We start from the raw sequence: 15,084 nt of genomic DNA on the forward strand, positions 1-15,084 counted from the left end.
ATATATCTAATCCTAATAGACTGACCTCGGGAGAAGATATCAAACTATGAGGAACTCACGTAGTTATACTCTTAGGTTAAAAAATATTTTAAAACCGAAATCGTGTATTTATTGTGAACAAACAAACAAACAAAACAAACAAATCATCACGCCGTTTCACTGTAGGGGTAGGCAGAGAGGATAGAATGCCATATAACTGTATTTGCATACAGACCTCGCTTCCTCTACATTCATACATCTACTCATGCACGCACGCCGATTATTCCTACTCTTGACATGTCCATCTTCAAGTATTTGATGGACTTAATCGTGCCATGTCTTTCTCGGTCTTCCTCGTTTTCTGCATCCATAAACATTTGCATCGTAGATCCTTTTAGCCCTTTTTTCGCTGTCCATTCGCTCTACATGTCCAAACCAACGCAGCACCCCTTCCTTGATATTGTCGATAATGTGTGTCTCAGCCTTACACAGTTCACGGATCTCGACATTAGTGCACGGATCATACATCATTTTACCACACTTTCGCCTGAGGGATCGCATTTTGACAGCAACTAACCTAATTTCATAATTATTTTTCCAATTCCATATTTCACTCCCATACATTAGAGTTGGCACTAGGTTTATTGTAAAGAACAGAAATATTTAAGGGTACTTAGCACCCTTAGAAAGCTCCACCAAAACTGATTTTCTTTTTTTTATTTATTAAATAGTTCGCAAGAATACATTATATAATTGAGTTGACAATGTATTTGTCACTGGGAAAACTCGTTCCGAAAAAGAATGAATGAAAGAATTATTGATCACAAAATAAAGTTTTCAGAAAAAAAGAGGTCAATAAATTGTCTCTTATTCATATGAAAACGGATTCAAATTATTTTATTTGGGATTTTTACAGCTATTACATAAACAAAATTAGTAGAAAAATATTAACAATACTTAAGCCAATTAAAAAAATCCACTGTAAGCTAATGACACATAATATATTAGAAAAGAGTGAACGTAATTTTATGTGTGTGACGTTTGCATTCATGTGTATGTTAATGTGTGTTTGCGTAAATGAGTGAGGGAGAGGGTGCATGTGTGTGGGTGCGTAAGTATAAAAAAATGATTGTTTAAAACTTGTAAATATATTTTTAAAATACTTAACTCATTCACCGCAGTACTCAAATATGTCTATGAGCACCTATAACAGCACAACTATGCGGTGCTCATGGCATATGTGAGTAATTTATCATCAAAAAGGTTCATAGCTTAAATATTCGTCAAGTATAGAGGTAATAAGATTATGGTCACTTGCAAAATAAATGTTTAAACTAATAATATGTCAATGTCAATTTTGAACGCAGTGAATGGGTTAATACCGCAAAAAACCTAAATACAAATCATTCTGTACCTGGTATTATATATATATATATATATATGTACCTGGTATTATATATATATATATATATATATATGTCGGCCTCGTGGTGCAGTGGTAAGCGCGTCTGCCTATCATGCAAGAGGTCTCGGGTTCGATTCCCGACATGGTTAACATGACATATTTATTTAAAAAGGTGTTTTTGCACTCGAATATTTCATAGTCCCTGGACTGGTACCCGAAGCGTAAGACTGATCATCTTACCTTCATGTAACAAAAATTATCAAGATACACTGCGATTGGTGTGATGATGATATATTTTTTAATATTGATTTATTTTAACAATAAAATAGCGTACTTGATTGTATCGTTGTTCCCGCAAAGCCGAGTCTCGTCTTGTTGTGCGTGTTACATTACATTTTTTATTTAAAAAAATAAATTATTTCAATAAAGGTAGGTACAGAGTTTAATAAAAAATGAAGAAAATATTTAAGTGCACACTTAAAATTCACTCGATCTTTTTAACAAATTTTTGATGATTAAAAAAAATTTCCTCTCGATTTTCACTAGGTAAACTTTAACTATACTTTAAACTGTTTGAATTATTTTAGCGTATACGGTAATTTATGCATTGTTTTATTGTTTGGTTGTAGGGATCAGCCGACAGAAAGACAAGTGAGAATTCAACTAAAAGATCATATCGACAGGTGTAAAAAGAGGAAACAGGAGAACTCAGTCAGAGAAGACTACAGGTGAGACTAGTTGGATGTTATAGACGTTTGGGTTCAAACCTCGGATCTTCTGATCCGGAGTCTGCGATATCACCACGAGACCACAACCCAGTTTCGTACCAAGTGCTGCCTGCTTTTCCAGTTAAGAGATCAGAAGTGACGTTCCGGATAAAACTTCACCTGTTCTCTGAATCATTTTAATACATCCGTAGCGTGTGATGACAAAATAAATAGTTTGACTGAAAACTAAAATTTTAACATTGTTTTGAGCATGTCCAAATGTTTGTAGTCAGGCTGGATTTCACTTCCTGTAGAGTTATTAAGATCTAAATTTATTGCAACGGATAGGGAAAACATTTTTGAGAATGGAAAATAGGAGTCCTGTCATTTACAGGAGAAGTCAACAGATGAAAGAGTCAAGAAAATGTGGATGTTTACACATAGACAGAATGGTGAATGTTACACAGTGTGTAATATGGCTACCTAAAACAACCAATGACAGATCTTAAGCCCTGCAAATGCCTACACTTTCATATTACCTTCTCAAAATAAAACTCACGATACTCTCTTTACGAGTTAAGAATATATTTTTTTGAATTATTCGAAGATTGATGTTAAAAAACACGCAATAAATGAGGCAAAAACAAAATTAGAGTGAAAAAAATAATTGTATGGAGCATAATAAAGAACAATGTTTGATTATGTCCAAATGCTTGCAGACTGGCTGGATTTCCTCCCTAGGGAGTTGTTCGTATTTAAATTTGTTTCAACAGAGAGGGAAAAAGTTTTCGAGAAGGGAATATGGAAGTCTAGGCATTTACAGGGCTTATGACCTGTCATTGGCTGGTTTGAGTGGCCACTTTACACACTGTGTAACATTCACCATTCTGCCCATGTTTGAACATCCACATTTCCTCAACTCTTCCATCTGTTTGATCAAGGTCATAAGCCCTGTAAATGCCTAGACTTCCATATTCCCTTCTCGAAAACTTTTTCCCTCTCTGTTGAAATAAATTTACATAATAAAGAAAATTAGATACGTGAAGTAAATGATAGAAAAAAACCGTGTGCACAATATGCAGAATGTCCGCATATTTTGTATCTTTGATCTTCGCAAATTTGACCACAAACTTGTAAAATAAAATAGGATAAGATTCATTAGTTAGTATACCTTGATAAACAAGCTTGTGTAGCTTTGAAACTGGTCGGTAGAAAAAATGAAAAATACTCAGTCTAAAACAAAGTTGTTTTATATTTATTTTATCAACATAATATTATTTAAATGTATCACCACTTTGTAGCATTCATGGACGAAGATACCAAGTTGTGTTTTTGTGGTCAACTCAAAAATCTTGAAGTTACCTAGATGTAGTAATTACCCTCCGTAATATGAAAATGGCGCTGTATAATTTATCCTTATCAGTAATAAAAACATTGCTCATGGAGTATTTAATTTTTGTGAATTTGTTTAGATACTCGGGCTCGGAGGGCGAGGAGGAGGAGCCGGCCGTGGCGGGGGAGCCGTCGTCCATCGTGCACCCGGGCGGCGACACGCTGCGCAGGAACTTCCAGCAGATCCAGGAGGGCCGGCTGGCGGCGGAGCAGGCGGGCCAGACCCCGCAGGCGCCCGGACAGCCCCCCGTGCCCCCGCCCAAGAACAAGGCCAAGCACCCCGAGGTCCCAGGTGAGAGATACGACACATCTGAGGAAGATTGAGGAAGTTCGGCAGTTTTTTTTTTTTTTTTGTCAGAAGGCTATCGAACTAAGCCAAAAAATGGTTAAATATTTTTATTTATCGTTTTTTAATTTTTAAAATCCCCACTTATACTTTGAAATTACACCATTCGCAACATTGCCGGCGCCATGGCGCAGTTGGTTAGACGGCCAACTGTGAAATTGGCGGGGCAGGTTCGATTCCTGCCAGTTGCAAGAAAAAATCCAAGAAATTTTTTCTCAATTAGTCTCGGTGTTGTGGTGTATTTTTCATTACCTTCTTCCATGTCCCCTCTATCCCACCTGCTGACAAGCCTCAAAATAGAGGCTTAGTGGGTTATTCCTTTAAAAAAAAATCACGAGTCCAAATTATTCGTACCCGCTAAACGTTGAAACATGCTAAACATTGTAAAACATGACTACTTCGGAAACTGGAAATCTTTTGCCGGTTGCTACAACAACACTGTAAATGATTGGTTATTGTAAAAACATGGTCAAATGAGCCTGTGACGTTGCCGAGTAGTTAATTTTTGTTATTATACAATTTTCATTATTTCACAACACATTTTTGAGATACTTCACCTTACAATTAAATGCTCCAATTTTTACCACGTATACAAGAACATTTTTTAAATTGAATTTCTCGTAGCACTTAACTTTTCCATTGACAGACGATTAACGATACAATGTTTCCCTTCCACAGAGACAACTCCCCCGGCCAGACCCGCCGTGCCCCAGAGGTTGATTGTCGTCCCGGACCCACAGCCCGCGCAACCTACCCAGCCCACCCAGCCCGCGCCACCTGCCCAGCCCGCGCAGCCTGCTCAACCTGCTCAGCCCAACAGATACAGGTGACTTCTGATCCCCTGATGACCTATTCGCCGATAGCACAATTCTTACTTAACTCTTATAATAGCAAAAAAAAATTGTGAGTCTTAAAGGGGTAATATTTCACAGTGCCTTAGATTCCAATTCATTAACTGAAGCCCGCAAGGCCGATAAAGTGGGGCCCGGACAGCCAGATTTCCTTATTATTAAGATTAAAATCACGTGGTCAAGATTATGTGGTCTTCTGGCTAGTGTCGTAAACTCTGGACCAGGAGGTCTGAGATTCGAGCCCTGCCACAACTTGTTATCAATTTTTTTACATGGCCTTTTATAATTTGGTCAAATCGGTTTGGTTAAGTTTAAGATAATTTGGTTGTAATTCCAGACCGCTCCCCCCCACCCCTCGTTCGTCCGGCTCGTCCAACAGCTCGGGCAACGGGCCCCCCAGCAACGGGGGCGCCGGCAGCCCCCTGGGTTCTGGAGGACCACCCCCGCAGCCCCAGAGGAACTCGCAGCACCTCTTCAAGCCAATGGTGAGGACCTAGCTCCATTCCAAAACCTCTCTTGCTTACATACTCGAGGATTTGATCACTGGCTGTCTCAACTTTTTCAACTCGCTGACCATTTTATCAGGTGTAGTAATTATGAGAATGAATAGTGCTTTATATATTTTTTAAAAACATTTATTAAAGTTCAACTTCAATCCAGCTAGACATTTTATCAATGGCAGATCTGTGGATGCGCGGAATAGTCTGGCTCAAGAAATAGTTTTAGCGCCATCTGTCAATACATTAAAAAACAAATTGGACATATTTATATAGGAAGTGAAATTAGCTTGCCAGAAAGACAAGATAGGGGCATATCAGCCGATAGCTGCCTGTCCCTCATTTAATAATAATTATTATTACGAAGAACACAGTTGTGTGTGAAATAGAATGAATTTCATTTTTGAAAATGAACAGGTCCCAGCATGCTTAAAAAGACAAGTCTATGAATATTGCCAGTGATGACATACGGACTAGAAATCATGTCTGTGACACAAAATAGTAGCACGCATGCACGCAACGATCCATGGAAAGACAGATGCCCTTTGTATGTCTAAGAGACAGAATAAGAAATGAAGAAATAAGGCGCTGAATCAGGGTCGTGAATATCATGAATTGTACAGCAAAAATGGGGTCGATGACATTACCTAAAACATGGATGATAAAAGCGGGTGATAGGAAAGAGTGGATACATTTGGAAGACACTTTTATCCAGCAGTGGAGAGAATAAGGCTGAAAAAGAAGTGAAATTGATTAAGAATTAGCTTGTCAGCGACTGGATGGCTGCTCTCAGATAAAATTCCTGAAAATAGAAATCAAATGGTGATGAGTGCATTAGCCTTGGATTCAATTCTCAGTATGACTGACTTAAAATATTTGTTTATTAATTTTAGTGAAATAAAAGAGCTCTTTTTATTGAATCGGGTTGTGGTCCCGTGGCTAGTGTTGCAGACTCACGGGCCGGGGTCCGAGGTTCAAACCCCACTCTACCCCAACTTGATTTCCATTTTCTAATAGTGAGTTATTTACAACTCGTTGAAAATGGCCACCAAAATTGAAATATTTGGGTAAATTATAAGAACGCTAATATTTCTTTTTAAATAAAATTTAAAAAAATTATGCATTAAAAATCATAACTTATTATTTACTATCTGTTACTATTACTACATGAATTAAAAATTATACAAAATTGAGTCCTGCTCACAGTACAAACCTGTTCTAAAGAGGACTGTTTAGTGTTCAAATTTTTATTTACACTATTCACACGTCACTCAAACCTTTTTTTCGTTTCCCCTATGCTAACTTGCTTCAGCTAGATTTTGATTTGATATTTTTTGTAATCTGTTAACCCAATTGTTATGTAGGTAAATAACGGTCAGTGAGTGAAAAATTATGATTGAGACTAAAATACAGCCGTAATCTATTTCAATCGCCCTAAATGCTATGAAAATACATTATTTACAGATAAATTAGAGCAGTAAAAGTTGATTCAAAGCAGCTTTTTTGTATTAAACTTGCTTCCATTAAGGAGTGTTACGAATTCAAGTTCAAAAAATATTTACGTCATTTTTTAATTCAGTAAAATACGTTACAATAACATGGTGGATTCACATTACACCTGACCCCCATTATACCGTGCAAAAAGTGTATATTTACTTAAAAAATAATTGTCCATAGTTTTTGCTGTATAAAAACCAATTTGGGACATAAAAAAATAAAATTTTTGTTCATTGTTTTGTTTTTTTCAGTTACTTAAAAAAAAGGTAACAGAAATTATTCACTATTGCTATCAAGACAATAGACATACCTGCATATGCGAATTTGGTACTTGGTTACCATCACTTGAGATACCCAGAGCCTTCTGCAAACATCTCATGATTTATCAACATGCAAAGCTTTTCTAGCATACATCGTCGACTTTTGTTACCAAGAATTGAAGGTCTTCTTTACTGCTAGCAAGAAGCACGGCATCATCAGCATACAGAAGACGGTTAACAGTTATACCACTCATTTTTGCTTCCATTCTTAAATCTTTCAGTTCTTTCATACAGTTACCGATGTATATGTTGAACAACCATGGTGACAATACACATCCCTGTTTGACTCCTTTAGGAATGTTAAACCACAATGTCAATGACCCATTCACTTTCACACATGCTGTGCTGTCCTTGTACAGTGACGCAATAGCCCTTGTCAGGTTACCACTCACTCCATACTTCGATAAAACCTTCCACAATTTTTCTCTGTCGACTCTTATCTAATCTTACATCTGTTTTTATTGCACCGTGCAAAAGAAGAGTTTGGTGTACTTCATAATGTATTTCATCCTTAGAGTAATAACCTAATAATGTCGCCCATATAGATAAAAACCATTCTATGATTATTGACCACGAAGTCAGCTACATATTACAGCAATACTACGGGCCGTAGGTACTTAGGTTGATAATTGCACAGCGCTAACCGAAACCGTCCGTTACACGTTTGTTAAACTAAAAACCATGACAAAAATTTGGAACGCTTTTGTTCTATGCAATAGAGCTTAAAGGCTTCTGTAGATAATTATTACTCTGAGATTTAATCGCTTATATTATTGACTATTTGTTTTCTCATAAATGATCATTCGGACATTCGTAACATCTCTTCTGTAATGATTATGTTTGAAAGTGCTTTAATTTTGATTAGTCAACTTCTGTAAATATACTTACTGCGCTTTGATTATTATTTTCTTTTCCGTTGTTTGATTTTTGGCAAATTTTCTCATGTTTTTTAAATTATCCTTTTTTTCATGTGTTGCCGCATTCATGTTCTGTGTTCCATGTATCGCACGCGTGCTTATTACGCTCTGCGCACTATCTTGTGATATATTACCACAGCTGCCTGCGAGGAGACCCGAGGTTAGTATCGCAATGTAGTAGAAGTAAAAAATCATCGCTATTGAAGAAAAGGGGGTGGCCAACTAGATTTTTATTTATTTGTTCAAACGCTTGTTCAATTTGAGAATATCAGTGGTATATGAACTTATTGTTGATATATGTCGATAACTTAAAAACTGGGGAAATTTATTAAAGAAAATCTTGTACAATTCTGTTATTCAAAGTATTGTTCATCGGAAGTTACAACATTTCCCCATCTTTCTGGCAATTTGTGGATGCCATCCCGAAAAAAATCTCGAAGAAGTAAAGCGTATTCCGGAAAGTGCATTATGCATCGACCGAAACAAATGAAAGTCAGAAGGCGCCATGTCTGGACTATATGGCAGGTGGGGCAGAACTTCCCATCCGCTATTCTCCAAATAGTTTTAACGACAATGTTTGAGTATGTCCAAATGCTTGCAGACTGGCTGGATTTTCTCCCTAGGGAGTTGTTCATATTTAAATTTATTTCAACACGTTTTCCCTCTCTGTTGAAATAAATTTAAATATGAACAACTCCCTAGGGAGAAAATCCAGCCAGTCTGCAAGCATTTGGACATACTCAAACATTGTTGAATTACTACCTGGTAAAAGAGGAAGTATAAAAATTGGAAAATTGTTTTCAGGCGTTGCCTAGTAGGTGATTCGGTTCAGCCGGATGAATCTCACCAACATCATAAAGGTTTCAGCTCCTTTACTTCACAAAAGTCAACAGATGGAAGAGTTGAGGAAATGTGGATGTTCAAACATGGGCAGAATGGTGAATGTTACACAGTGTGTAAAGTGGCCATTTAAACCAGCCAATGACAGATCATAAGCCCTGTAAATGCCTAGACTTCCATATTCCCTTCTCAAAAATGTTTTCCCTCTCTGTTGAAATAAATTTAAATAGTTTTTAACGGTTCGAGCAACATGTGGCCGAGCATTGTCATGTTGGAAAATCAATGTCTCGTGTCTGGTCTCCCATTCTGGCCGTTTTCCCTTCAATGCTCTCTTAAAACTAATTAGATGTTGTCAATACAGCTCTCCAGTAACGGTTTCACCCGGTTTTAGAAGCTTATAATACACAACTCCCTTCTGGTCTTCATCTTCTAACTTCTTCGGCTGTCCAGGCCGCTCTTTGTCTTTGATATCAAAATTGCTACTTTAAAGCGTTGAAAGCACTCGAAACACTGATTTCGCAAGAGCATGTTTGTCATACAATTCCACGAGCAAACAATGACTTTGGGCTGCAGTGTTCTTTGCAAAAAAGTGACTCAGCGAAACTTCCCACGAATGCTGTTTTTTTTGCCAATTTTCAAAATTTTCCATGATTGAAAAAAATATGATTCGCACAAGCAAATCAAACACTGTTGACTGATTTTGACATCTTATGAATAGAGATTTAAAATGACATGTATGTCAATGATTTGCTACAGCTCATACACAAGTGTGGCCATCTTGTGTCCAATTCCAGTTTTTAAGTTATAGACGCAATATAATATTTTCATTATAAAACAAAATATTAATATATATATTTTTTAAGAAATGAAAATTGATTAAACAATTACACTACACTATGAGGAGAGGAGGGGGTAAAGAGGGAAGAAATCCGGCCTATAGACCAGACCTTGCCCCTTCTGATAACCACTAGTTCAGATCGATGCAACACGCCTTGACAGGTACACGCTTGCGAACAATTGAAGAGATACGGAAATGGGTCGATGATATCGTCGCATAAAAACTGCCATCTTTCTTTTTGCACATAATTCATGTGCTCCCCTATAGATTGCGCAAAGTCATATATAACAATGGCGAATATTTTGCATTTGAAATAATTGAGTTATGCCAAAAATATTGGATTTTTTTTTACTACACCATAATAAACATAGGTTTAATACCTTTTATGACATATGTCATTTTGATTTGCGTTCTGGTTTCCAGGATCTGGATATGCTAGCGGCCCAGCTGAACGAGTTGGGAGTAGTCTCCGGACCGTCCGCACCCCCGCGCTCCAACAGCAGTGGTGGCGCGGCGCGGCCCTCGTCAGGCTCCGCCAGGGCGCAGCCGCAACAATCCAATGGCCATACCCACCGTGAGTCTCACTCTGCTGCTACCATATTAAGCGACCGGGTGCATGGTCAAAATGTCCGCTTTATTAAATGGCCTGCGAGTACAATGTCCATAGATCGATGACACACACACAGCATTTTCTGTTACATTGTGCAAGACCAACATTAATACACACAGGACGTTAACTCAACCACATTTTTTTAAACTGAAATATAATCTAATTTACTATAGGTAGATCATTACTTGTGTCATAGTTATGGCAACGAGCTGTGCAGAGAAATGAACTCGGCAAATATGTGATTCATAGGTGCGTAGGTTTTCACGATCACTGATATCAATATGTATTTTTTTTGGGTGATCCCGTGTATGTTGGATTCGTTTTGGCTACCATTGCAGGAGCCATGTGTGTTTTCACAGTTTACCCTTAAGATGGCTCCTGCAATGGTAGCCGAAACGTCGGAACAAATCCAACTTACACGGGCTCATCCAAAAAAAAATGCATATTGATATGTGATTTATGTTTATATTTATCGTGTGATTCTATTAAATGCTGCGAATGCAAAGTTGCATTCCACCGGCAACACTACTGACTAGTCCAAACCTGTTAGCGTCCACGTCGCGAACCCCGGGCAATGGGATCGCACTCCTAACGATGTGATCACAGTAGATAAGGAAAGGATGAAAGGCGAGTTTCTGGCGCCTCCAAACCAGGACCAACCAGCTAAGGGAAGGTAACCCCGACAGAAAAATCCACCAGAGAATGCTACGGGAAACCTCTCTGGTCATCTTTTCCCAGGAATCACTATGGCGAGTACACGCAACAAGCAGTCGTCCTGGCCTCGGAGTTGCGCAGGACCGAGATGCTTTTGCTGTAGTGAACGCCAATTTCGGGGGGACGCGATAAGGCACCGCAAGAATATTTATTTATTCTTTTACAATTTTTGTATTTTTTTAAAATTAAAAATAATTTTGCCTCCCGTGTCGAGGGAAACATTTCACATAATTTTGAGACATGTCCTAAATATATATTAAACTTTTGCTTTTACATTTATCCTTTAAATTAAAAATAAAACCCATTTTTTAAACGTATTTGGCCTGATTCGCTCATCAATCTATGCACAACCCACCTCCATTATCCACATTACAGCGTGTGGCGAGTGTTTTTTTTTTTAGTAATCATTATGTTGTGACTTTGTCAGCAGCCCCACCTCCCGTGGAGAGGAACATTCTGGATCCTATCGAAGATTCCGACACAGACTCCGAACCCGAGGAGAATAACGGCAGAGCGAGAAATGATGGGACACTCCTGGCTAGTGACCCTCCCAAGCCACTGTAAGTCTTCTGAATCATATATACACACCGTGCAAAGTAGTGCAAAAAAATGTATGCTGTAATGAAGAATAATGGTGAAAGGGTTTCCTTGCGTAAAATCTATTCAGGACATCGAAAAATAAAATTTTAATACAGGTAAACGTCGTTTTGCGCCGGTTTGATTTACGCCGACTTACAATTACTCCGGTTGGTGCCGGCTTAGTAAGTTTTCAAAAATAAATTCTAACTCACCAGTTTGTCGGTACCAAATTAAATTCTCACACTTTTTTGAAAAAGCATCCTATTTCATTTGCTTTGATTGTCGCTTCCTTTCTTGCAGAATCGTAGCATAAACTACAAATATTTGAATATTCTTTTAATCTTAATAATATAATCACACCTTTTTATTTTTCTTAAAAACAAAACAAAAACTAACTCGGAAACTATTTCACACACACAATAGCCTGCTTGCGTACACGGTAATAGAATAAAACAACGTGTAATAGTGTGACTGCTATTAGAATCGCAGCGCCTACTGTCGTCTGATGTCGGCCAATCCGGGAAATCCCACGCCGAAACCAACCGGCGTAATTGTAAATCGGCGTAAATCGAACCGGCGCAAAACGACGTTTACCTGTATTTTGCATACTTTGAAACTCCTGAAAATATTACCTTTTTAAAAATAATTATATTCAGATAGGTTCTAGAATCTTATACCCAAAACTAATTAAAATGAATTATTTGGCTTCATTTTATGTCTGTATTCTGAATGTTCTTTTATTTAAATTATGTACTTTTATTGTAATTAACTAATCAATTTGTACTAATTCCTCTTCCTATTAATTTATTTTCTTGTAACAATTATTTTGTGCATTTTATTACTATAATTTTATAATTTTTTACTAACTCCTTGTGAATTTTCTTTTATTATCACTCAAAACACATCATATTTCACCACAAAATAAATTGAAACTACAAAAAATCCACAATGTAAAATAAATTCTTAATATAAAATAAAAAATCTTAATGCAAATTAAAACACTGAAATGAAAAATAAAACAAATTTATCCTAATGCAAATTTATGCACTAAAATAAAAAAAAATAAAAAAAATCCTATTGCAAATTTACACACTAAAATGAAAAATAAAACGAATTTATCCTAATGCAAATTTATGCACTAAAATGAAAAATAAAAAAAAATAATCCTAATGCAAATTTACACACTAAAATGAAAAATAATGCAAATTTACACACTAAAATAAATAATATAACAAATTGATCCCAATGCAAATTTATGCACTAAAATAAAAAAATAAAAAAAATTAATCCTTATGCAAATTTACACACTAAAATGAAAAATAAAACAAATTAATCCTAATAAAAATTTATGCACTAAAATGAAAAATAAATCAAATTAATTCTAATGCAAATTCACACCCTAAAACTTACATTTAACTGCAAATACACTCCGCTCAATAAATAAACCTTAACACAATCCAACCTCAATTAATTAATTTAAAAAATAATCACAACTCTAATTACAAATTCACACTAACTTCTAACCAAACGAACTATACTAAAATCATTCATCTTAACACAATCAAAACACAAACCAAATGACTAATTACTGGATTATTTTCCTCCGTTATGATTTGCCCCCCTCCATAGTCCCGAGTTCTGTTACAGACCAGGGCTGGGAGCGCTCGCGGAGGACGCAGGCGCGGGCGCAGCGCCCGGCGCGGCCGGCGCCCCCAACCGCCCCCTGCCGCCGACGCCCGACGACGACGACGCCGGCCCGGCCGACCGCACTCTCGTCATGAACAGGGTGAGTAGAACGAGCCCGCTTGACGCTAGTCACACATAGTCACACTTCTGTCACCGAGCACCTGATGAATGCTATTTATACCTAGGTTCGAACTCCGCTCTCTCCTAACTTGATTCTCGGCACAAAAACTTGGGCGAATTGAAATACTGTGACATGAAGTAGATAATCTTTTGTAATGTACTATTCAAAGAAAAGAGACTAACACATTCGCGGACCTTTTTTTCTTGTAGGATCCACTCATATGGATACATATAGTAACTTTGTCATTTTTTGTAATATTTCACTTTCGATTTGACCGTTGTTGATCGTTTGAAGTAAATCTTATTTTATATGTATGTATGTATATATCAACAGAGATGAATAACATTTTATAGAAGGTAAAATAGAAGTCTAAGTATTTACAGGGCTCATGCTGGTTTACGTGACCACTTTACGCACTGTGTAACATTCACCATTCTGCCTGTTTGAACTGCCTATATTCCTTAAATTCTTCCATAATAATGATAATAATCATAAATTAATAATTCAATCAGAATCTCATCTGCATCAATAAAGGTTTCAGCTCTTTAACTTCACAAAGATCGACTGACAGAAGAATCGAAGGAATATAAATGCAAACTGTTATTTAGAATTTATGAAACGGCAACTGTTACTGCTCCTCCTTTTAAATAACCGAAATGCCCATCTCTATTCTGGATGCTTCGGTATCACTCGGAAATACGTCTACCATTCAATATTAATTAGCACTGTTCAATTTTGTAACGCCACAAAATCGCCCCTGAGTAGCGCCTGCTGACGTCACTCAACATATTGTGGATAATTTATATAGCGCCATTTTTGTAAAAATCGCCTCAAATGCGTTGTACTGTAAAATACCAACACGTTTTGCAGCTACATAGTGCTTTAACGGTTAGGATTCAAGTTCTTCGTTTCCAATTATAATTTAATTTAACGACAGAAACATTCTCGTTTTCATCGTAGAATCTCGGCTACGCCATAAATGTCTTATAAAATAATTTTGTTTGTTTCGGTTATTACTGGAGTTGATAGTGCGTTAAGTATCTCCATCTGACACGTCTGCTATTTACGAAGCCACTTGGGGTGGATTCCAAAACATCCCAAACGGATTACACGTCGGATATTTACGAATATACGACCGGGTGACCGTCTTAGGAACCTTGTTCTATAGTACATCTTCATCATGTGTTCACCTGCAAGGCTTATCATTTTATGTGTAGACGCTTATATTGTGTAGACTTTGTGCGTTCTCCTATTACGCACTGTTAACCTTGCTGCATATCATTACTCGTAGCTTGATAAATCATTTTTCTTCTCTGGCCTTTTGTACATATTCGCACTACGACAAACCATTTGTATAATATTGCCCTTAGGTACATGTTTTAAATCATCATCATTCCCTCCTCGCATCAAATGGTGCACCGTTTGGTATTCCAATCACAACACCGATTTGTATGAAGATAAGATGCAGTCTTACGCTACAGGCGCTGGTCCGAAAACTCATTGAATTTTGAAATATTGCAGTGAAAAAAGTAGAAAAAGATCTCGAGAGGAGAGTGAATGTAGCTGTAGTATGTAGTAACTGCTAATAAATATATGTCGATCGAAGCTAGCCTGGCCGTGCACAACGGGGTTTAAGTCCCGACACTCATGTACGGAAGTGAAACATGGAACTGGCAGAGGAAGGATGAAAGAAGAGTGAATGCTTAGTTGAATGTGTGGGAAATCAATGTATGGCAGGATTGTGATTGATTTTATTTATTTATTCAGACAAATGCATATAAATTA

General features: G+C 37.2%; 1 protein-coding gene and 1 non-coding gene across 14 annotated transcripts in view; both read left to right on the top strand.

Annotated features, from left to right (window-relative positions):
• Positions 1–15,084, top strand: part of msn (serine/threonine-protein kinase msn) — a 90,357-nt gene that overhangs the window by 23,692 nt on the left and 51,581 nt on the right. For 7 of the 13 annotated variants that reach the window (XM_088235229.1, XM_088235227.1, XM_088235234.1 and 4 more), the window contains exons 7-14: positions 2,014–2,112; positions 3,564–3,775; positions 4,508–4,655; positions 5,018–5,165; positions 8,051–8,071; positions 10,013–10,163; positions 11,341–11,473; positions 13,140–13,278. In XM_088235229.1, the coding sequence (XP_088091355.1) occupies positions 2,014–2,112; positions 3,564–3,775; positions 4,508–4,655; positions 5,018–5,165; positions 8,051–8,071; positions 10,013–10,163; positions 11,341–11,473; positions 13,140–13,278 (1,051 nt within the window). The remainder of the gene's footprint in view (positions 1–2,013; positions 2,113–3,563; positions 3,776–4,507; positions 4,656–5,017; positions 5,166–8,050; positions 8,072–10,012; positions 10,164–11,340; positions 11,474–13,139; positions 13,279–15,084) is intronic. The other 6 variants (XM_088235228.1, XM_088235235.1, XM_088235231.1 and 3 more) reach the window with 1 other exon arrangement.
• On the top strand, positions 1,461–1,533 carry TRNAD-AUC (transfer RNA aspartic acid (anticodon AUC)). The gene has a single exon. It is a non-coding gene; the product is annotated as a tRNA-Asp (tRNA).

Source organism: Micrasema longulum, unplaced genomic scaffold (assembly GCF_059751315.1).
Source record: "Micrasema longulum isolate JH-2025_06_02 unplaced genomic scaffold, ASM5975131v1 h1tg001345l, whole genome shotgun sequence".
In the NCBI taxonomy this organism is placed as follows: domain Eukaryota; kingdom Metazoa; phylum Arthropoda; class Insecta; order Trichoptera; family Brachycentridae; genus Micrasema; species Micrasema longulum.